The sequence below is a fragment of the Pipistrellus kuhlii genome, unplaced genomic scaffold (assembly GCF_014108245.1).
Source record: "Pipistrellus kuhlii isolate mPipKuh1 unplaced genomic scaffold, mPipKuh1.p scaffold_m20_p_3, whole genome shotgun sequence".
NCBI classification, from domain to species: Eukaryota; Metazoa; Chordata; class Mammalia; order Chiroptera; family Vespertilionidae; genus Pipistrellus; species Pipistrellus kuhlii.
Window position 1 is genome coordinate 92,382,667 of NW_023425529.1, and position 23,063 is coordinate 92,405,729.

At 35.7% G+C, this 23,063-nt stretch overlaps 1 protein-coding gene across 8 annotated transcripts in view; it reads left to right on the forward strand.

Moving 5' to 3' along the window:
• IFT88 (intraflagellar transport 88) overlaps window positions 1-23,063 on the forward strand; it is a 178,072-nt gene that overhangs the window by 27,187 nt on the left and 127,822 nt on the right. For 5 of the 8 annotated variants that reach the window (XM_045588522.1, XM_045588518.1, XM_045588521.1 and 2 more), the window contains 9 exons: window positions 3,412-3,474; window positions 8,807-8,863; window positions 10,228-10,281; window positions 12,139-12,202; window positions 12,883-12,952; window positions 16,286-16,376; window positions 17,378-17,482; window positions 18,780-18,882; window positions 19,589-19,703. In XM_045588522.1, the coding sequence (XP_045444478.1) occupies window positions 3,412-3,474; window positions 8,807-8,863; window positions 10,228-10,281; window positions 12,139-12,202; window positions 12,883-12,952; window positions 16,286-16,376; window positions 17,378-17,482; window positions 18,780-18,882; window positions 19,589-19,703 (722 nt within the window). The remainder of the gene's footprint in view (window positions 1-3,411; window positions 3,475-8,806; window positions 8,864-10,227; window positions 10,282-12,138; window positions 12,203-12,882; window positions 12,953-16,285; window positions 16,377-17,377; window positions 17,483-18,779; window positions 18,883-19,588; window positions 19,704-23,063) is intronic. The other 3 variants (XM_045588524.1, XM_045588520.1, XM_045588523.1) reach the window with 2 other exon arrangements.

The following is a 23,063-nucleotide window of genomic DNA, read 5'->3' on the forward strand; positions in this document are numbered from 1 at the left end:
AAGAGGGAGAGAGAGAAAGAAACATCAGTGATGAGAGAGAATCATTGATCAGCTGCTCCTGCACACCCCATACTGGGGATTGAGCCCAATACCTGGCCATATGCCCTGACCAGGAGTCAGACCATGACCTCCCTCAAATATAGTCTCTCACTCAAAACATTTTATTATACTGTACTTATCCTTCTTGTGATGATGTAAGATGATAAAATGCCTTCGTGATGACATGAACAGAGGTGAATGAGACATTATTAAGTAAAATAAGTGTCACTTGAACAAACACACTTACATACTATATCAGTCTGATAACCAATCTGATAACTTAGGTGGCTCCTAAGTGACTAACAGGAAGGAAGCATATACAGCATGGATACCCTGGACAAAGGAATGATTCATGTTTTCAGTCTGTGGTTGAACTTGGATAACTGAAATGGCAGAAAGCAAAACTGCAGAAAAGGGGGGACTACTGTAGATTGAAATAAATCAGAGGCTCGTATAAAAATTGCACATAAGTTGTATATGAAGCATTAGATAGAGCTAGAGTGATCTTGGCAAAGGAATAGGAAGTAAAGGCTGGTTGGTGTGCCGCGCCAGCACAGCCAAGGGTTCTGTGAGCCTGAGGGAGGGCTGGTGAAGGATGAAGAAAAGACAGACAAGAGAATAAGCTGAGTCTAGGTGGATCTTCTGTGCCTGTCTGAGGCCACAGAACAGATCCAGACTGCAAGCTGATGGTTTATTTATAGTTAGAGACAAACAAGGTAATTTACAATGTTCTTTTAAGTTTCTCTTGTTTTCGTAGCACTTGTTGCCCCTCCCACAGCCCATTAGCTGCCCAGGAAAGATCTAGGGAGCAGTCACAAGATCAAGCTTAATTATTCTTAGAGGGCTGTGCCCTCCAAGCTGGGACTTGTTTTTCGACTTTGCCAGCAAGTCAGTCTGAGGCTTAACCCTATAACCACTTCCTAAAGGTTAGATTATTTGTTGGTAAGACTCCTTTTGGGCCAAAACCAGTTTGGCTTAGTGGATAGAGCATTGGCCTGCAGACTGAAAGGTCCCAGGTTCGATTCCGGTCAAGGGTATGTACCTTGGTTGTGGGCACATCCCCAGTGGGTGGTATGCAAGAGGCAGCAGCTGATTGATGATTCTCTCTCATTGATGTTTCTAACTCTTTATTCCTCTCTCTTCCTCTCTGTAAAAAATCAATAAATATATTTTTTTTTAAAAAGACTCCTTTTGGGAGTGTAAAAATGGCATTTTGTCCAAGAAACCCAGAAACACTCATATTTTGCTGTTGACAGTTGTTCCTTTCCTCAAATTTCCTAAGGGAGAATGTGAGTACAGGTCAGGAATCAACAAAGAATAATAACATTTTTTTCTTTACTGATTAAGGAATTACATATGTGTCCTTAACCCCCTATTGCTCCCCCACCCTTCCCCCCACTCATGCACTCACTCCTCTGGTGTCTGTGTCCATTGGTTAAGCTTATGTGTATGTATACAAGTCCTTTGGTTGATCTCTCCCCCATTCCCTGACCCTCCCCTACCTTCCATCTGAGGTTTGATGGTCTGATCGGTGCTTCTCTGTCTCTGGATCTGTTTTTGTTCATCAGTTTATGTTGTTCATTATATTCTACAAATGAGTGAGATCATGTGATATTTATCTTTCTCTGACTGGCTTATTTTGCTTAGCATAATGTTCTCCAGGTTCATCCATGCTGTTGCAAATGGTAAGAATTACTTTCTTTTTACTTCCTCTTCCTCTTTCTCTTCTTCCATTGTGTAGATGTGCCACAACCTAGAATGAACTCTCCAAAAATTCATCTGGAATAAAAAAAGACCCTGAATAGCTGCAACAATCCTGAGGAAGAACAAAGTAGGAGGGATCTCAATACCAGATAGCAAGCTGTATTACAAAGCCACTGTTCTCAAAACTGCCTGGTACTGGCACAAGAACAGACACATAGACCAATGGAATAGAATAGAGAACCCAGAAATGGACCCAAACCACAATGCTCAATTATTATTTAACAAAGGAGGCAAGAGCATACAATGGAGTCAAGACAGTCTCTTCAATAAATGGTGTTGGGAAAATTGGGCAGATACATGCAAAAAAAAAAAAAATGAAACTAGACCATCAACTTACATCATACACAAGAATAAACTCAAAATGGATATAAAGGACTTAAACATAAGACGGGAAACCATAAAAATATTAGAGGAATTCACAGACAGCAAAATCTCAGACATATGCTGAAGCAATATCTTCACCGATACAGCATAACATTTTATTTCAATTGAGGTTATGATTCCAAATGATCTTATAGGTTAGACTCCATGGAGCTCTCCATGTACCCAGGTTAACTCTAGTCTGAATCTCATAGACTTCATTGCTCCAGAGTGATGAAGCTATTTTCACTTGGGCAAACAAAAATGGAGCAAGATGAAGCGTTTCCCCATTGCTTATAGAGAAAATTTTCTTTTCTCTCCCCAAGGCTTTCTCAGCAAGTTCCTCTAAGTCACAGCTCCACATATGAAAGAAGAGAGAGATGAGTTCTCTGTTCCTGCTTTTCTTTCCTACTTGGAGGAAAGAAACAGGAGAAAGGCCATATCCTAGCAAACTTGATCTTTAACTAGACATAATGATGCCACCCATTTAAACAGTGTCCAATAAAGTGTCCTTACAATTGAACAACATTATCAGTACTCCTCTTCCTACCAGAGGAAGGAGCCTTAATATTTTGGGCAGTGGGAAGGAGGGATAATTGAAGATAGGAGACTATGAGCCCCTACTGAACATCAACAGATGGGGTAAGATGAATTAGAGAGGATCATGAATACCAAACAGAAGAGGTTCAACAACTTCTTCTTCTTCCTCCTTTTCTTCCTCTTCCTCTTCCTCCTCTTCTTTCTCCTCCTCCTCTTTCTCCTCCTCCTCTTCCTCCTTCTCTTCTTCTCTTCCTCTTCCTCCTCTTCCTCCTCTTCCTCTTCCTCCTCCTCTTCTTCCTCTTCCTCTTCTCCTCCTTTTCTTCTTCATTTTCTTCTTCCTCTTCCTCTTCTTCCTCTTCCTCTTTTTCTTCCTCTGCCTCTTCCTCCTCCTCCTCCTTTTCTTCTTCTTCATTTTCTTCTTCCTCTTCCTCTTCCTCTTCCTCCTCCTCCTCTTCCTCTTCTTCCTCCTCTTCCTCTTCCTCTTATTTCTCTTCTTCCTCCTCTTCTTCATTAGTTGCCTTTTATACACACCCTGACCAGGGATTGAACCCCAATCCAGGTATGTACTCTGACCAGGAATTGAACCGGCAGCTTTTTGGTGCATTGAAGATGTTCCAACCAATTGAACCACTCTGGCTGGGCAGAGGTTCAACATTAAAAAAAAAATTCTCACTTTATGTTGAATGTTAAATTTTCTTTTCATTTTAGGAATTGGAGAATGATACAGCTTTTCAGCAAGCTGTGAGAACTAATCATGGCAGAAGACCTCCAGTAAGTAAACTTTTTATCGTGATAAAAGACACAACAAAATTTACAATCTTAATCATTTTTAAGTGTACAGTTGAGTAACTGTTAAATATATTTATTCTCATTGTTATGAAACCAGTCTTCAGAACCTTTTCATCTTCCCAAACTGAAACTCTCTTTTCATTAAAAACCTCCCCATTCTCTTTCCTCCTGTCCCTGGCAACCATCCTTCGACTTTCTGTTTCTATAAAGTTGACTACTTTTGATACATCATATATGTGGAATCATACAGTATTTGTCTTTTGTTACTGGCTTATTTCACTTAGTATAATATTCTCAAAGTTCATACATGTGAAGGATTTCCTTCCTTTTTAAGACTGAATAATAGTTCATTGTATGGATAGACCACATTTTGTTCTGTGGACACTTGAGTTGCTTCCACTTCTTAGCTATTGCGAATACTAGGTATACTGGTTACTAATGCGGATTTTGTAATAATTTCAAGAGAAACATCAAAAGTGCTTTATTCAAAGTAATGTTCATTGCTAGCTACAACATTTCCCCCTTCTTTCAGGTAAGTTGTGGATACAGTAACAATAGAACTTTCCTTGTTATGAGGCAAACCATTCAGAGACCCAATTTTCCACTTCTTTGTACATTTTGAAGTGCTGCTCAGAAAGTGCGTGTGCCATTGATTGGAACAAGTGATAATCTGAAGGAGCAAGTTCTGGTGAATACAGCGGGTGGGTTAACACTTCCCAGGCACAAGATCTTTTAAGGTGTCTTTAACTGGTTTTAAAGTATGTGATGGTGCGTTATGAAGCAAAATTACTTTGTCGTGTCTTTGGAATATTCTGGTTGTTTCACGATCAAAGCATGGTTCAGGTTGATTATTTGTTGTCTGTAGTGATCAGTATTAATGGTTTCATCTGGTTTTAGAAGCTCATAATACACCACACCTTCCTGATTCCACCAAACGCAGAGCATTGTCTTCTTTCCAAAGTGAGTTGGCCTTGCAGTTAATGTTGATGGTTGACCTGGATCAACCCATGATTCTGTGCGTTTGGAATTCTCAAAATAAATCCACTTTTCATCACCAGCAAGAATTCGATGCAAAAAAAGACTTTCTTTCGTGCCGTTGAAGCAACATTTTACTGATGACTTTTCAGTTTTCCATTTGTCCTTTGTTCAGTTTGATGTGGCACCCATTTTCCTTCCTTTAAAATCTTTTCCATTGCATGTAAACTATTGGAAATTGTTTTCTGAGCAATGTTTAATCTTTCTGCAAGTTATTTTTGAGTTTGACATGCATCTTCATTCAATAATGCTTGTAATTGTTGGTCTTCAAACTTTTTTGGTTGACCTGGATGTTCTTTGTCTTTCGCATCGATTTCATCACTTTTAAAGCGTTTAAACAAGTGTTCACAAGTATCTTGAGATGGAGCATGTTCACCATGAAGCTTCCTGAAGTATTCAGCAGCAGTTTTCTTCAAAATAATGAATTAAAACTTCCCACAAATGCTCTTTATTTGGCATGAAATTCGACATTTTAAAGCATAAAATATCTATGATGTTAACATCTTTACAAAACTTGACATATGAAGTTTTGAAACTTGCTGTCACTACAACAAAATCACATATGTATCAAATTGCATATGTATCAACATATGTGTAACTCTATATACATACCCTTGTTGAAGATTATTTGACCATATACACAAGGGTTTTTTTCTGGTCCATTTATTCTGATTCATTGGTCTATTCTGTTTTTACACCAGTACCTCTGTGTTTTTGTAACCATAACTTTGTAATCTGTTTTGAAATCGGAAACTATGAGTTTCCTAATTTTGTTCTTCTTTTTAAAAATTCTTTTGGCTATTCAGGATCCCTTGAGATTTCAAATGAATTTTAGAATGAATTTTTTTATTTCTTAAAAAAATGGCATTGGTATTTTGGTAGGGATTGGATTGAATTCGTAGATTTCTTTTGGTGGTATAGACATCTTAACAATAGTAAGTTTTTGAATCCATGAACATGGGATGTTTTGCATTTATTTGTCTTCTCTTTAATTTCTTTTAGCAATGTTTTATAATTATATATTACATCATATAATTTTTTATGCTTTTGAGAATATAAATTTTATGTAAGGTTTGGAATATGTTTTCCTAAATCACTCATTGTTTAAAAATATTTGTAATTTTTAAAGTTACATAAACATTGATTCTTCAAAACATTGGAGCTTAATTTACAAATTATTCTTCCCTTGGATTAATGATCCTCTGTTAATATTCTATCAGCCTATGAATTGCTAGAGTGATATTTTTCAATATTATTAAAAATTTTGTGTATGTTATGCAAAGCATAGACATCTAACTTGCACAGTGTATGGAATATGCCAACTCTCTTTTGTAGTTGAAAACAAACAGGTTGATACTAAGTGAAATATAGAAAGTTCGGTAAGAAAGAGTATAAGTTGTTATGGGACCATAAAAAAAGGTTATTTGTCACTGGGACAATCAGTAGAGGCTACTTAGGATAAATTTACAGTTGAATAGTAAAGGGTATGTACAGTTAAGACTGACCTTAAGGTACGGGAAGAAAGGTATGACACATGAGTGTATAAGATAAATAAAGGAGAGACAGGGTAGGCTCTATCTGAAGAGATCTGGCCATTGCTAAACACACACACACACACACACACACACACCAGATTTAGTAATTTGTAAGTAGTTGGGGGGGGGAATCTTTCCTTCAGTTTGTTCTCATAGAAAAAAATCCTAAGACTATCTTTTTCAGCTTTTTCTAAGACCTATTAAGTCAATTAGGTCAAGTCTTTAATGTGTGTTGGGCTTTTTTTTTTTTTTTTTTTTTTTTTTTTGTCTTATATTTTTACTGATTTGGGGGAAAGGGGCTATTATTAAGAGAAAGATATGATCAAACTTTACATTATGATTATGGATTTTTTTAGTTTTTTGCTTTATATATTTGGAATAAAAATATTTAGAAATGTTATATTTTCATGGTAAATTGAGATTTTTATTGCTATGAAATTACTATCTCTAGTAATTCTGTTTGTCTATTTTGTCAGATATTAGTATATTGATATAGTTATATCAGCTTTCTTTTGTCTAGTGTTTTCATGATATGTCTTTCCCAAGTCTTTAACTTCCAACCTTTTCATATCCTTCTATTTCTTATTAGCAGCATGTAATTGAGTTTTGCTTTTTAAATACAGTCTGATAATCATTTTTTTTGTGAGTTATTTAATCCATTTGCATGTAATGAAATTAATGGATTGGCTTCAATTTGTTATTATTTGCTTTTCAATTTTTCTGCCTTTTTATGTTTCATTTTCTTTCTTGTCTTCTTTGTTTGTTATTTCCATTTCTCCCCATTGTTATTTTAGAAGTTTACATCTATAAAAATTCTCTTAGTGTTTTCCTAAAAATTATAATACTCGTCTTTAACTTATTAAAGTCTGATATAAATTAGTATTTTACTGTTTCCTGGACAATGCTAGAATTTTATATTTTCAGTTCTAGAATTTATATATTTTTTTTATACTTTACCATTCTGTGCTGAAATTATCAACCTTGTGTTTTAGTTCACTGGACATATTAAGCATATTTATGTTAAAATCTGTGTCTGATATTTTCATTATATGTATCACCTTCGGGGTTTCTTTTCATTTGTTTTTCTTGGCTTTTGGTTAGGTAGTCTTGCCTCATTTATGTCTCTTTATTTTTGATTGAATGACAGACAGTATAAATGAAAAATTTGAGAGTTAATAAGGCTATATGTGTTTGCTGTCCAGTATGATAACCACTGGCCACATATGGCAATTTACATTTAAATTATTTAAAATTAAATACAATTTTAAAATTCAGGTCCTTGTTATGCCAGCCACTTTTCAAACGCTCTGCAGCAACATGTGGCTAGTAGCTATCTCATCAGACAGGACAGGCATGGAATGTTCCATCAGTGCAGAAAAGTTCTACTGGATAATGCAGCCAAAAGTGATCTAATCTTTCAGTAGAGAGTTTACTCTTGCTTTTGACCTTAGAGATACTAGAAATCCTGGTTCACCCTGATCCATTTGAGTTTGAGGTGATCCTGACTTGGACTTCAGTCCTTACAAGGGCTAGTATGCTTCTAACTTACTTTTCAGTCTGAACCTTTTGAGATCACAGTCTGTAGCTGAGAGGATACAAGGGCAGCCACCTGGGCAGGCCCCAGCTCCAGCGTTTATCTCCTCAGGCCTGTGAGTCTGCAGAAAGCTAAGCACAGCTTCTCAGCCATGTCTTTGGAACAAGCAGATGCCTATAGGAGAAAAGCAGAGCCTAATGCTGGCTCACCTCTCCAACCTCCCCCTTTCCTTAACTGGAGACTTTGCAATTCTTCACTGCCTTAATGGTTCTCTAATGTATTTAAACTAATATTTTACAAAAATATTATTGTACCCAGCTTTTTATTTCTTAGTGGCAAAGTTATTTAAAACAGTAGTCCATCATAGCAAGAAGTAGAACTTATCTATTGATGTTTTAATTAAATATTTCAAACAGCCCTCGCTGGTTTGGTTCAATGGATAAAGCATCAGCCTACAGACCAAAGGGTCCCAAGTTCAATTCCGGTCAAGGGCACGTACTTTGGTTGCAGGCTCCTCTCCCACCCAGTCCCCTGGTCAGGGTTCATGCAGGAGTCCACCAATCGATGTTTCTCTCTCACATCAATGTTTCTTTCTCTCTCTTTCCCTCTCTCTTTCACTCTCCCTAAAAATCAGTGGAAAAATATCCTCAGGTGAAGAGTAACAAAAAAACAACAAGTATTTCAAACAATATGCCTAACAACTGACATGTTTAGGCCAGTTTCACCTACGTGGTTCTGTTTGATTCCAACTACAGTGTTGTGATCAACATGCATACCTTGTATCCTTATTTCAAAGATGAGAAATTTTAGATTCAAAGAGATTCAATAAACTCAACTAGTAGAGGGACGAGCTGAGCTTCAAACCAAATTCTCTGAATCCAAATCCTGTCTATTGTTAGACCTAGTGGCTGGCAGTAATAAGAATTCATGATGAATGATGGAAGCAACCATGAAAACAGATCATTCCTATTGGCACTTCAGATCATTCTCAAGTTCCCTTTCTCCTGTGAAGTTAATTCCAGAATAAATTTCTTTCTCAATATCTAAAATTCCTAAGCTTCATAATATATAGGATAATTTAAAAGGTAATTAATTCTAAATATTATATTAACATTTCTCTATTGATAAATCTATATTTTACACTTCCAGTTTTCTATTATGTAGCTTAATCTGAATTCTATTAACTATGTTTCTTTCCCCTCTCCCCAAGATAACTGCTAAAATACCAAGCACAGCAGTTACTAGACCTGTAGCTACTGGATATGGGGTAGGTTTTCTTAAGCTGAAAATATTAAGATGCTTTTTCTTATAGATAAATTCATTTTAGGCAGTCCTTAGCAATTTTGGCTATTTTCAGTCTATGAACCAAATATATTTTCTATTTTGAATAGTTAAAAACATTATAAAAATCTAATTTAATAGCTTTGAATATTCTAGTCATTTTGATTGTAAATATGTCAGAAAACATTTTATTACCTTTTCTATTTGTAAACCTTGTGTTTGTTGATCCACTTCCTTTCATTTTTTTACATAATATGACCAAGTCTCATGTGTATTCCATTCATACATTTTATTTGAAGTTATATAATAAATATAATGTTTGTAATTTTTAAAAACTTATTAATGCATTAAAAAGTAAAATTTAAGAAAACTTTCAAAGACATATATTTGGGCCTTGCTCTTATTTGAGATTTTTGGAGAAAGGATGCTATATAAACATCCATAAAGGAAAATCTTTTATAAGTTTCCCAAATTTGGATGTTTTAGCTTACATGAAATAATAGAGAAATAAGAGAATGAGGTGGGATATCATTTCCCAGTCCTTAAGATTTTATATATGATAAAGGTCAGAAAAAATATATAATAGAAATACAATATATATATATATATATATATATATACACACACACACACACACACACAAATATATATATATATATTTATATATAATAGAGGTCAAAAAATGATTTCAGAACCGGGGTCTAGGGCAGTTGCCTTCATACTGTCCCTTTATATGAATGAAAAAAGTAGCCTTACCTATAAATCCCTAATATATAAATAGACCGGATGGCAGAAAAACCAAACAACTGAACAACCAGTTTCTGTGACATCCGCTGACCACCAGGGATGCTCTCGGAAAATGGTGGGCATCGGCAGCAGGTGGCAGAGCACAGAACATGGGGGGCATTGGATGTAGCGGAATGGTGGAACAGGTGAGCGAGGGTGCCAGTCCAAGGCAGGGCACCAGTCGTCATTGGGGAGAGCCTCTGGTGGTTAATGAAAATTTTGCTCCCACACAGCACAGTCCAGCCTGGTGCTTGCACCTGCTGCCAGTGCCAGCCCCACTCACTCCTCAGGGCTTCTCCTAATGCAGAAGCAGCCACAGATGGATGTGGCTGTGTTCCAATGAAACTTTTTTTTACAAAGTCTGAAGGTTGTTGTTTGCTGATGTCTGCTTTAGAGTTTTACTGTTTGACCCTATGTCCTCAGATGATACATGGAAAAAATTATGTTTAAGTTAATTTGCCAGTAGAATGAAGAAAAGGTTATAAAAAAAACTTTTATAATTTAATTTATAAAATTAAGTGTAGATTTTTAAAAATTGTTTTAACTTAGTTTTCTGTTTACTAGTCCAAGACATCCCTGACATCATCAATGGGAAGACCAGTGACAGGGGCTATCCAGGTATCTCTGTCGTGTGGTTGTCCATTTGGGGCCTCTCTTGTGACTTAGAATATTACTAAAGTTTTCTTTTCTTTATTATATTATTTAAAATCTTAAAGGATATATTATTGATATAATTACCCTGATTCTTTAAAGTGTGGGCTACAGATTGGGCTGTTTGAAATCTTTGGAGGCAAAGTCTCTGGACTTACTGAAGTCTCAGATGAAATTCTACTGGGGAATGAACATGAACTGATGTTTTGATTGTATGGTGTAGCCTGGGACTCATTTTTCTCATGCTGCCATTTACAACTATGTCTTTGGTTTCTCTCATGGGCATAGAGGATACCATCCAAAAGTAGGGGAATAGCCAGCTTATCCTATCTAATAAAGAGGGAATATGCTAATTGACTGCCATGCCCTCACAAAGATGGTGGTGTCCACAGCCAATAAAAAGGGAATATCCTAATTGACTGCCATACCCTCACAAGATGGTAGCACCCACAGCCACAAGATAGAGGCGCCTAGTCCCCTCAGCCCTGCCTCATCCAGCCAGAGTCCTCCAGTCCCCTCAGCCCTGCCTCATCCAGCCAAAGTCCTCCAGTCCCCTCAGTCCTGCCTCATCCAGCCAAAGTCCTCCAGTCCCCTCAGTCCTGCCTCATCCAGCCAGAGTCCTCCAGTCCCCTCAGTCCTGCCTCATCCAGCCAGAGTCCTCCAGTCCCCTCAGTCCTGCCTCATCCAGCCAGAGTCCTCCAGTCCCCTCAGCCCTGCCTCACCCAGCCAGAGTCCTCCAGTCCCCTCAGCCCTGCCTCATCCAGCCAGAGTCCTCTAGTCCCCTCAGCCCTGCCTCATCCAGCCAGAGTCCCCCAGTCCCTTCAGCCCCACATCATCCAACCAGAGTCCCCCAGTTGGGGGTGATCAGGCCAGCAGGGAAGCAGTTAGGCATCAATCAGGCTGACGGGAGTGGTTAGGGGGCTATCAGGCTGGAAGGCAGGCGAGTGGTTAGGAGCCTGCAGTCCTGGATGTGAGAGGGATGTCCCCCAAGAGGTCCCAGATTGGAGATGGTGCAGGTCGGGCTGAGGGAAATCTCCCTCCTGTGCATGAATTTCATGCACCAGGCCTCTAGTAGGCTATATAAGGTACTATGTAAAAATCTATGAGGTACTTTTTTCTTTCAAATGGAGTAAGCCCAGTTAAATCAAGGAATTATCAATTTATAGGGGAGCCCTAGACAGTTTGGCTCAGTGGAGAGAGAATCAGCCCAAGGACTGAAAGGTAGCAGGTTTGACTCTAGTCAAGAGCACATACCTTGATTCCGGTTGCAAGCTTGGTCCCTGACTAGCACGTGAGGGAGGCAACTAATCTTTCTTTGTCTCTCTCCCTCCCTTCCACTCTCCCTAAAAATCAATAGAAAAATATCCTTGGGTGAGGATTAACAAAACAAAACAAAAAAGAAGAAAGAAAAAAAAAAAAAAGGCATTTATAGGGGGAAATGAAAGTAGAGACAGAGTTGACATAGAGGAGCAGAAGTACAGAATTAAAAATTGCAGTTAGCCCTGGCCGGCATGACTCAGTGGTTAGAGCATTGGCCTGTGAACTGATGGGTTTCAAGTTTGATTTCAGTCAAGTGCATATCCCTGGATGGCGGGTTCCCCGCCCCAGGGATGCAGGGCAAGTGCAGGAGACAACCAATTGATGTAGCTCTCTCACGTCAGTATTTCTCTCTCTCTCCTTTCTTCTCCCTTCTGCTCTCTCTAAAATCAATGGGAAAAATATCCTCCAGTGAGGATTAACAAAAATAAAATAAAAAATAAAAATTGCAGTTATGTGTCATTTGCAGAACTCTAAGTACTTTTAAATTATTCCTATTCTTTTAAGGATGGAGTTACTAGACCTATGACAGCAGTGAGAGCAGCTGGTTTTACCAAAGCAGCTTTGAGAGGTTTGTCTCTATTAATTTTTTTCAGATCTTTTAATATTTTTTACTGTTTTTGTATGTGTAATTATTATTACCATTTTAAATCTAGCATGCCATTGATTATAAGGTGCGTCATTATTTTAAGTACCATAAGAAAGGAAAGAGGTGATGAAAATACTCTGTATCACAAGTGGGGTGGTAGTTACACTGGCATATAATTTGTCAAGTTGTACTAAATTGTACATTAAAATTTTTTTATTTTTTATAAATTAGAGCTCATTTTTAAAAATTAAAGGTAAAAATAGTATTTAAATATATGATAAATGATTTTAAAATAAAATTATTAAGGTAAATATCAAATTTTTATATAAATAAGGACAATTAAAACGCCAATGCCAAGTTATTACTCATATGATTGGTAATTTAGAGTTCATAATGGGAATAGATTACTGTGGGAGATGAGTAAATACTGAGAGAGCATTTCATTTTTTTTTTTTAATATTAACACAAGTTTATGTATGTTAAAAAATCTCAACATTTTTTTTATACAAAATGTTTATGTAGACATAATAAATGTCCTGCCTATTTAATAAATAGGTAATCCAAGTCATTTAATAAATAATTAAGTAACGTGCAAGGTTTCTATATTTTCTTCATTTATGTTGGGTCACAGATTAAATATGAACTCTTGAATTGTGTCTCAGGTTCTGCATTTGACCCTCTTGGTCAGTCAAGGGGCCCTGCTCCTCCTTTGGAAGTCAAGAACGAAGATAGGTATGTAAGTCCTTATGCTGTTGTTTTATTGTTGCATCTTTAAAATTTTTCAAGTAAGTATTTTAAAAGTTTTTGTCACTAAAATAGTAATTATAGTACCATCCCTAGTTCTTGGAATTAGCAAAAGAATCAAGCCTAATAAAAATAGCCATGTGTATCCTATATAGTTTTAATATATTACTAGAGGCTTGGTCTACAGATTCGTGCACAGGTGATATCCCTTGGCATTGCCTGCAGGGATCAGGCCGAAACCAGCAGTCAAATACCGCCTGCTGCTCCTGCTCATTCCAGCCTCACTGCACCTGCTGTCGCCATCGCTCAGTAGACTTGCTGCTGCTCCACTGTGGTCTCTAAGCTGCAGTGGCCACCATGAGCCCTGCGTCTAGTGCCCTTCAGTCAGCTGAGTGGTGCTCCAGCTGTGGGAACACACTGACCACCAGGGCAGCGTTTTTCAACCGCTGTTCCGCGGCACACTAGTGTGCCGAGAGATGTTGCCTGGTGTGCCGTAGGTGCAGACAAGACAAGAATTTTATAATTTTTCACTATTTTGTTTACTTAATATTTCATAATAAAGTAATTATATAATACTTTCTTTGTGTTTATTTGATTCCTATTCAAGATAATTACTTTATATATAGTCAATATAGGCACAGAGTTAAATTTTTTAACATTTTCTAATGGTGGTGTGCCTCGTGATTTTTTTCATGAAACAAGTGTGCCTTTGCCCAAAAAAGGTTGAAAAACACTGCACCAGGGGACAGATGCTCAATGCAGGATGATTGTACAGATGGTCAATACGCGTCATAGCCACTGGTTGACCATAGACTGGTCAACCGGTGGTTTAATTGTTCCACTGTTCAGTCACTGGCCTTTTTATATAGGATATAGATTTGACTTGAAGATATACCTAATTTTTATGGAGCCTTCTCTTGAAGGTCAAATAGAGTTGCAAATGTAATAAGATGCGCTTATTTTAAAATAATATTTCAATGAAAAGAATTAAGAGAACATTAAGAAGTTAGTTTGTCATATCAGTCTTGAAAATTTTAATTTTTATTGGATTAACTTAGTTTTGTGCTAATAGTTAGAAAGTAGCCAAAAACTATGGTATAAATTCAGCTGTATATATGTACTAGTATCGAGGTGCATTGATATCTACATTTTACAAATAGTTTTATAAACAAACTCTTACTGAGTATTCAGTGTGTGCCAGACATTTTGCAGTGCAATACATAAATAAAGACTGAGCTATTATTATCATGGAGAATATAAACCACAGAGATCTTGTCTTGGTAGCACTAATAAATTGCAGGGCTGAAATTTGAATTCAGACTATTTCCAGAGCTAATACTGCTTTGTTTCTATATAGTAGATGTTATTAAATTGTAGTTCTTAAATCCAGTATTTGAACTACGTATTGTGTAAATTACATAATTTCCATTTCAACTAACAAGGAACCTCTATAGAAAACCAGTGTAGCCCTAGACAGTTTGGCTCAGTGGTTGGAGGACCAAAGGGTTTCAGGCTTAATTCTGGTTAAGGGCGCATACCTGGATTGCAGGCTCGATGTCCAGCCCTAAGTCAGGCCCATGCAGGAGGAAATCAGTCTATGTGTCTTTCTCACATCAGTGTTGTTCTATCTCTGTCTCTCCCCCTTCTTAAAGATTAATGGAAAAAATACCCTCGGGTAAGGATTAACAAATAAATAAAATAAAGTAAAACCAGTTTATTTTGTAACGTAGTTAATGACAGCATGTCTGCTAATAAAACTGTTTTTAAAAATGTATCATTCTGGAATCCTTTTAGCTGCTAACAACAGAAGACACATCAGAAACACATATATATTGTAGTAAGAACATTTATTAATTACTAACAGGAAATCTGGTGGAAGGGCAGTTTTTGAGATGTTTAATTTAACTTCCCAGTAGCATCAGTCCTGGTTCAGCTTCCCTCTGATTCTCTTGGCTTTTCTCAAGAGCCTACCCATCTGTACGATGCCAAGAGTGCCATTACAGAGTTCAAACTTTTCAGAATGAGAACATTGATAAAGCCTACCTGGAGTCAAGAAAGTTCCAGTCTCAGGTCCCTTTTAAAAAGCAAAGCAAAGAAAATCTTTCCAAGGCCCTCTACCCCAAGAAGATTGTTTTCACTTTTCATTGGCAGAAAAGCATCACTTGCCTATGGCTGATCTAAACATTTGACAACAGAATGAGATTTGACAAGTGTAGATCCAGGGGCTGGGTGCAGGATCTTGTGTGGGTAGGTTTCCAGCACTGTCTGCATATAGCACTGTGCATACAGGGTAAAGTTTTGGCATTTGATAAGGGCATAGTGTATCTTCATAGAATTCTTTTACTGATTTTTGCTTTAAAATTTTACATTGATATTTCAGGTTTAATAACAAACTGTTGGCAACCAGAAAATAGATTTCTATACTTCATTATAACCTTTACAAAATCACCATCTATTACGTTCATTGCTCAGTTAGAACTTTGCAGATCTTTGTAAACTCATAAAATTTGTATGCTTCCTGATGAAATTTGTAGGCAGGTTCCACTGAAGAACATGATTCTATAGACAAGGCTATGCTATTAAATTTATTCCTGTATTTTTTTTAATCCCATAAGTACAATGTGTATCAGTATACTCAGTAAAATTTTATCTAGGCACTGTTGTGCATTCAGTGTTGTGGTATTTTGCTGGAAGATATTAAGGGCAAAAAAGAAATTAATGTCATTTTGAAAAGTGACTGATTTGAGATACTGTGTTTGCTACTAATCAAGTCGGGGTTTTTAAACTTCTCACCTTGTTAGAAAGCTTCTCTTCAGTACCTATCTGGTAGTTAATAATATAATAATTATTATATTATCTCTTTTATGGGGAGCTTCAGTTTTCCTAACTACTAGGTAAAGTTTCCATTTGCCAAACATCTGAAAATAATTCAATAGTGTGGCTCTTAGATTTACCTTACTGGGTTAAAATCCTGGTATTCTAACTTTCTAGCTGTGTGATTTTGAGTATAGCACTTAAGTTTCTAAACCTCAGTTTTCCTTAATAAAAAGAATAATGATAATACTTGTATGTGATTATGATCAGGGTAAAGCATGTAGCTCAGTGTGAAATTACACTTATGCTAAGTAAATGTTACCTATTTTTACATTTATTCTGAATAGTTATGTAATTCTTAAAAACGGTAGTATATATGCTCCTTAATGCATTTATACGTTTCTCTTATCTATGATCTATTCTTCACATTTAAAAGCACGTTAAAAGCAAATTACATTTTAGAATATCTTTAGAGGTTGAATGATTACCTGCTTTCTTCTTTAATAGTCCAGAAGAAAAGATTAGACAATTAGAGAAGAAAGTAAATGAGTTGGTCGAAGAAAGTTGTATTGCCAACACTTGTGGAGACTTAAAACTGGTAAGTTTTTAACTAACAGGATTCAGAATTATGAAGTGTGTGTGTATATATATATATATATATATATACACACACACACACACACACATATACACACACACATATATGTATGTATATATGGTTTTATTGTGCATAATTATGAAGTGTGTATATATGTGCACACACACAAGCATATGTATAGATAAATATTTTTGTTTTGCTGTTGACTGGCCTTAGAGTTTTCACTGAGGAAATTATTTGTTTGTTGGGAATCCTATTCTGCTACTTCTAAAATTATTAAATATTTTCTTTTAATTTGCTTTTGTTCAATTACTTTGAATGTTATACTATATAAATATAATTTCTGTGACTTTAGTTATTGGGTTAATGACTACCATTAGGAGAAATTATTCAATATGAAAAGCTGCTTTTGTTGCTCATAGAACTGGTACCTTTTTAATCTAATTCTAAAAAGCAAAAATCCCCTGTTGAATTAATCTGTTTGTAGTTAGTTTAAGTGGAATAGAAGGTTCCTGGCATTCTAAGAAGAGAGCCAAACTAAGCTTCTGCCCTAAAATTGAGTAGCAGTTATCCTGTGACTTGTCTAGATTTGGGGCATCCCAGAAACCAAACAAATCCATCTAAATTCCTATCTCACGAGATAGTATTAAAATATCCAAAGATTCATGAGTTGGGAGGGAAAAGGGAAATCAAAGACAGGATCAAACCTAAAAGTGATGGAAGGCATGATGATGAAGAGACTGGACTTGAGATAAAACTACTATACATTTTGCCCCACAGACTCCCTCTTCTTTTCCAGAATAAACTCAAATTTTTATGATAGTGAGCTCCAGTTTAAATAAATGGTCTGGGCTCTTTAGTTGTCAAGGGGAGTTTGTGGTAAGGGTTCCCTGGGCTGTGGGCATCCAGGCTTGGATATGGCATCAGCCCAGCTACATGCAGGTGTTTCCCAAATGCATACATACTCGGAATGAATGTTCAGAGTGTATTCTTAATTTCAGGCTTTAGAAAAGGCAAAAGATGCAGGAAGAAAAGAGAGAGTGCTGGTGAGACAACGTGAGCAGGTGACAACTCCAGAAAACATCAATCTGGACTTAACTTACTCAGTAAGTATGAAATACCTGATGAGTAAAATTATTTGGGCTAGAATTGGTAGATTCCAGAAGCCTTTTATCTTTTATATTTCTTGTTTCCTTTTATTTTTAAAAATTTATTAAATCTCAGATGCTTAGAATTAGATTAATGATAATCTTTTTTTGAACAAGAGTTCTTGAGACACTCTTGTCTTTGGTCTGTGTGAAGATCTTTTTTTGAACTTTATTTATAGATTTGAAAGAGAGAGAGAGAAAAAATATTGATTTGTTGTTCCATTCAAAATATGATTTATTTTTTTACCCATTGATTGATTCTTGTATGTGCCCTGACTGGGGATCCAACCTGCAACCTTTGTGTTTTGGGATCACACTCTAATCAACTGAGCTACCTAGCGATGGCAAAGATAATTTTTTTATTTAGTTTTTTGATTAGTTGTTTTTAATAACTTAGTAAGTGCTTACCAGCCAATAACTGTTTCTTGAAGACTGCTAATATTTATGCTGTGTTCAGTGTGGTTACTTTAATGAGATTCTGATGTGGACATTTTGGCCTGTGAATTTCAAGAACTTTAAATGAGGCAAATAACACAATGTTCTGTGAAGGTAGTAAAAAACAAACAAACAAAAACCCACTAATTTTAGCAAAATTTCTTTAATTCTGAAAAGACAGTTCCATATGTTGATAGAGCTGTTTAAAAGGGTATATTTTTAGTGGGAAAATCATATGTCAAACCCATGAGAAAAAGTACATTTGAAACTGAATAAGAATCTTTAGATGTTTACCATTTATAGCTAATATTTTTTAATTCCATGATCAATTTATAGTATTCATTTTTTCCTGTCCTCTAGAAAGATAATTTACAGTAACTTAATAACAAATTATAATTTTGCTTGTATAGGATCACTATTCAAATAAAGGTTTAAGATAATTCCTGCATGAAGTTTAATTTATTTTTATGAAGATAATTTGGTTCACTATTTTGCTTATTCCTTTTATCATTAGCAACATTAAGAAGACACAGTTATTCTTTGTAGGTCTTCCTGAAATTAATGGATGGCAAATACTATCTAAAACAAAAAGAATACATAGAAAATTAATGTAAAAGCCAGACATCAGCTTTACCTATCTCAATGTTCTGGTTCATTTGGAATGCAAAATTTTCTATCTACTTCATTTCCTAATTGGTTAGGTGTCTTGATATGAGCAGCTAACTTCGTTATATGACTTTAATCTCTAGAAAGACTATAGGTAAAAGGTCTTTTGTCTAAATGGTATTGTGTATCTTTTTGCAATATTTTCCTTCCTTAGGTTCTTTTCAACTTGGCCAGTCAATATTCAGCTAATGAAATGTATGCTGAAGCACTAAACACATATCAAGTTATAGTGAAAAATAAGATGTTTATCAATGCAGGTAGGTGTTAATAGTCAGTTTGTCTAGTAAGTATAGTTCTTTTGTAGTGTTTGTGTATGTTTCCTCCCTGTACGGTTTCTTACAATGAAGTGACATATACTCTAAAAGAAATTTGTATTTATATAGAGGAATCCTGCTTAAAAGTACTATTTATATTAAAATCCACAAAAATGCAAATTAGGAAATACAGCTGGTATAAGGTATATAACCTTATAGTAAACAAAAAATGTGTTCTGTCATTACAAGTAGAATGAGCTATGGCAACCCCATCAAGTGTGCTTCCCCTTGTATATTCATCACCAAGAGTTTGTAGTTTATATTAGCATGCACATTGTGTAAAATTTGGTAGCAGTATTAAACTTTATTAATATCCCTTTCTTGAATATCATATTAAAATGTGTGTAGCATCATTAGGTCTAATTTTAAAGTCTTATATTTTTCTTAGCAGAACAAAACTCCAATTTTCTAATATAAACCAGTTGTTTTCTAGTTGTAATTTTTAGGACTCTGTCTTAATTGGATACATAATTAATTAGTGTATGGATACATGAAAATAGTGTGACTATTTTTCAAGGGAGAATTTTAGACAATGCCTGAACCTTTATAACTTGATAAGAGCTTCAAATAATGTGAATTAAGATTATCTAAAATATCATAGAAAAATGAAAAACATAGAGTATTATATATTTCTTTTCTTTTTAATTAGGAAGATTGAAAGTGAATATGGGAAATATTTACTTAAAGCAAAGAAATTATTCCAAAGCCATTAAATTCTACCGAATGGCATTAGATCAAATTCCAAGTGTCCATAAAGAGATGAGGTGAGTTTACATAATGATAACTTTGTAAAATTGTGTTATTTTCAGAAACAAGTTAACTCTTCTGACCTGTTGTCAGTAGGTTGAACGTTTTGAGATATTTGCATAGGAGTGATATTAGATTTATGTGATGTCTCTTCTTGCGCACATTTGTATAATGACAAGTTAAAGGTTAAAGGCATAATATGTGACCAATTGAAGTAAAACTAGACTATTTGGCCTATATAGGGGATAATCACCAAATACAGCTAACTGCCAACACAAAAGCAAAACTTAGTTCTTTAGGACATACCAGACTCTCTAGAGTGCAAGGCTAGAAATTCAGACCCCCTTGGCATTAGTGCTATAGATTGAGAGTAAAATCATGGAAGGAAGGGATTGCTTCTGAATTTGAGAAGATACGGTTAGAGGGGGGGATATTTGGTTTCCTTCTATTCCTGTAATATTTAAAGAACAGACATAGTAAATTACCTTATGGTCTGGTAATAAATGTAAGAACATATGTTTCCAGGATATTTACTGGTCATAATTTTCCCTAGGTCCAGTACTCTCCCTCAGTGAAACTTAATTATTTGTAAATGCCACCTTCCATGATAATTTGTTTTTAATTGTGCACAATATCTTTTCATCATCAGTAAATATCTGGCTTATAAAACAGTACCCATGAAGAACTTTTAACCCAGGTGATGCCAAGAATTTGAGCTTTTTAGAAGATGCATTTATTTATTTATTTATTTTTAAATAACATTTCTTTTATATAAATATATATATATATATTTATTGATTGATTTTTTTGATTTTTTTTTTTTTATAGAGAGGAAGGGAGAGAGATAGAGAGCTAGAAACGTCGATGAGAGAGAAACATAGACCAGCTGCCTCTTGCACACCCCCTACAGGGGATTTGCCGGCAACCAAGGTTCATGCCCTTGACTGGAATCGAACCTGGGACCCCTCAATCCATAGACCGACGCTCTACCACTGAGCCAAACTGGTTTCGATATAATATTAGACAGAAGATATCGAGAGGTGCTATGGTGCCCTCGTTAGTGTGTTCTGGGATTAGAGCATTGGCCCAAGCACCAAAGATTCACCAGCTCGATTCCCGTTCCAGAGCACATACCTGGGTTGCAGGTGCATCTCCAGCTTTAGTCAGGCTTGTGAAGGAGGCAATTAATCAGTGTGTGTCTCTCACATAGATGTTTCTTTCTCTCTCTTGTCCATCCCTTGTTTTCTCTCTCCTTTTCAACTCTCTTCAAATTAACAACAACAAAAGAGGTGATATAGTAATTAAGTTGAGGGAATAATTATTAAGAACAAGAATAGTTAATAAAAGTATTATGAAGGAGGTGTACTTGAGATAAGTAACTTAATGAAGAGGAAAAAAGGGGAAACATTCCAGACAAAAGGAATAATATAAAAAGAGTCAGGAAAATCAGTATTCATGATCTGGTCAGAGAATTATGAATGAATGAATGTAGTTAAAACAGAGGGATAATGTTGAGAAGTAGTTAGAAATAAGATGAGATCATGGCCTTTAAAATGTCTATAATCAAAAGACAGGCAATAATATTATTGAAGAGATGTGGAGAAATCGGAAACCTCATACATTGGTGATCTAAAATGATACAGCCACTTTGAAATATAATTAGGCAATCTCTTAAAAAGATAAACATGGGTTTACTGTATGACCAGTGGTATTATATGTACCACTCTTAGGTATATAAGAAAGAAAGTGAAAACATGTCACAAATGATCCAGTGTGAATATTCATGCAAAATCATTCATAATCACCAAAAGAGGAACAATCAATATCCATCACTTAGGCTATGGATGAATGAAGCATGGTGTATTCGTAAACTATGGAATATTATTTTACAACATAAAAGGAATGAAGTGCTGACACATGCTACAATATCAAGAACCTTTAAAAGATTCTGCTGATAGTCAAAAAACTTCCGACAAACAAAAGCCCTGGACCAGACAGTTTAACAGGGGAGATTTATCAGACATTCTAAGAAGAAATAAAACCTATTTTCCTCAGACTATTCAAAAAAATTCAAGAGGAAGGAGCACTTCCAAGCTCTTTCTACGAAGCCAGCATTACCCTAATACCAAAACCAGATATAGACAGTACAAAGAGAATTACAGGCCAATATCCCTCATGAACATAGATGCCAAAATCCTCAACAAAATTCTAGCAAATCAAATCCAGCATTACATTAGAAAGATCATACACCATGACCAACTGGGATTTATTCCAGGGATGCAAGAATGGTACAATATCAGCAAATCAATAAATGTGATATTCCACATAAACAAACTGAGAGATAAAAACCATATAATCATATCCATTGATGCATAAAAAGCATTTGACAAAATCCAACACTCTTTCTTGATAAAAACTCTCAGCAAGGTGGGAATAGAAGGATCATACCTCAACATAATAAAAGCCATATATGACAAACCCACAGCCAACATCATACTCAATGGGCAAAAACTAAAACAATTTCCCCTAAGCAGGAATAAGATAAGGATGCCCACTTTCACCACTCCTGTTTGACATAGTACTGGAAGTACTAACCAAGAGATCAGACAAGAAGAAGAAATAAAAGGCATCCAAAATGGAAAAGAAGAAGTAAAACTGTCTTTATTTGCAGATGATATATTATACATAGAAAACTCCAAAGACCATAAAAAAACTAGACTTAATAAATAAATTCGGCAATGTAGCAGGATACAAAGTCTATGTCTTTTTTATACACCAATAATGAACTCACAGAAAGAGAAACTAAAAAAGAAATCCCACTTACCATTGCAAAACAACAACAACAACTATATATATGTGATACCTAGGAATAAACTTAACCAAGGAGACAAAGGACCTGTACTCAGAAAATTTCAGGACACTAAAAAAAGAGATAGAGGAAGACATAAACATATGGAAGATATACCATGTTCATGGATTGGTTGAATCAACATCATTAAAATGTCCATACTATGCAAAGCAATCTATAAATTCAATGCAATCCCTATTAAAATACCTACAGCATACTTCAAAGGCCTAGAACAAATTCTCCAAAAATTCATCTGGAATAAAAAAAGACCCTGAATAGCTACAGCAATCTTGAGAAAGAACAACAGTGTTGGAAGGATGACAATATCAGATATCAAGCTATATTACAAAGCCATTATTTTCCAAACTGCCTGGTAGTGGCACAAGAACAGACGGTTCCCAGTACAACAGAACTGAGAACCCAGATATCAACGTAAGCCAGTATACTTAATTTTTAACAAATTTGACAAAGAAGGCAAGAGCATACAATGGAGACAAGACAGTCTCTTCAATAAATGGTGGGAGACTGG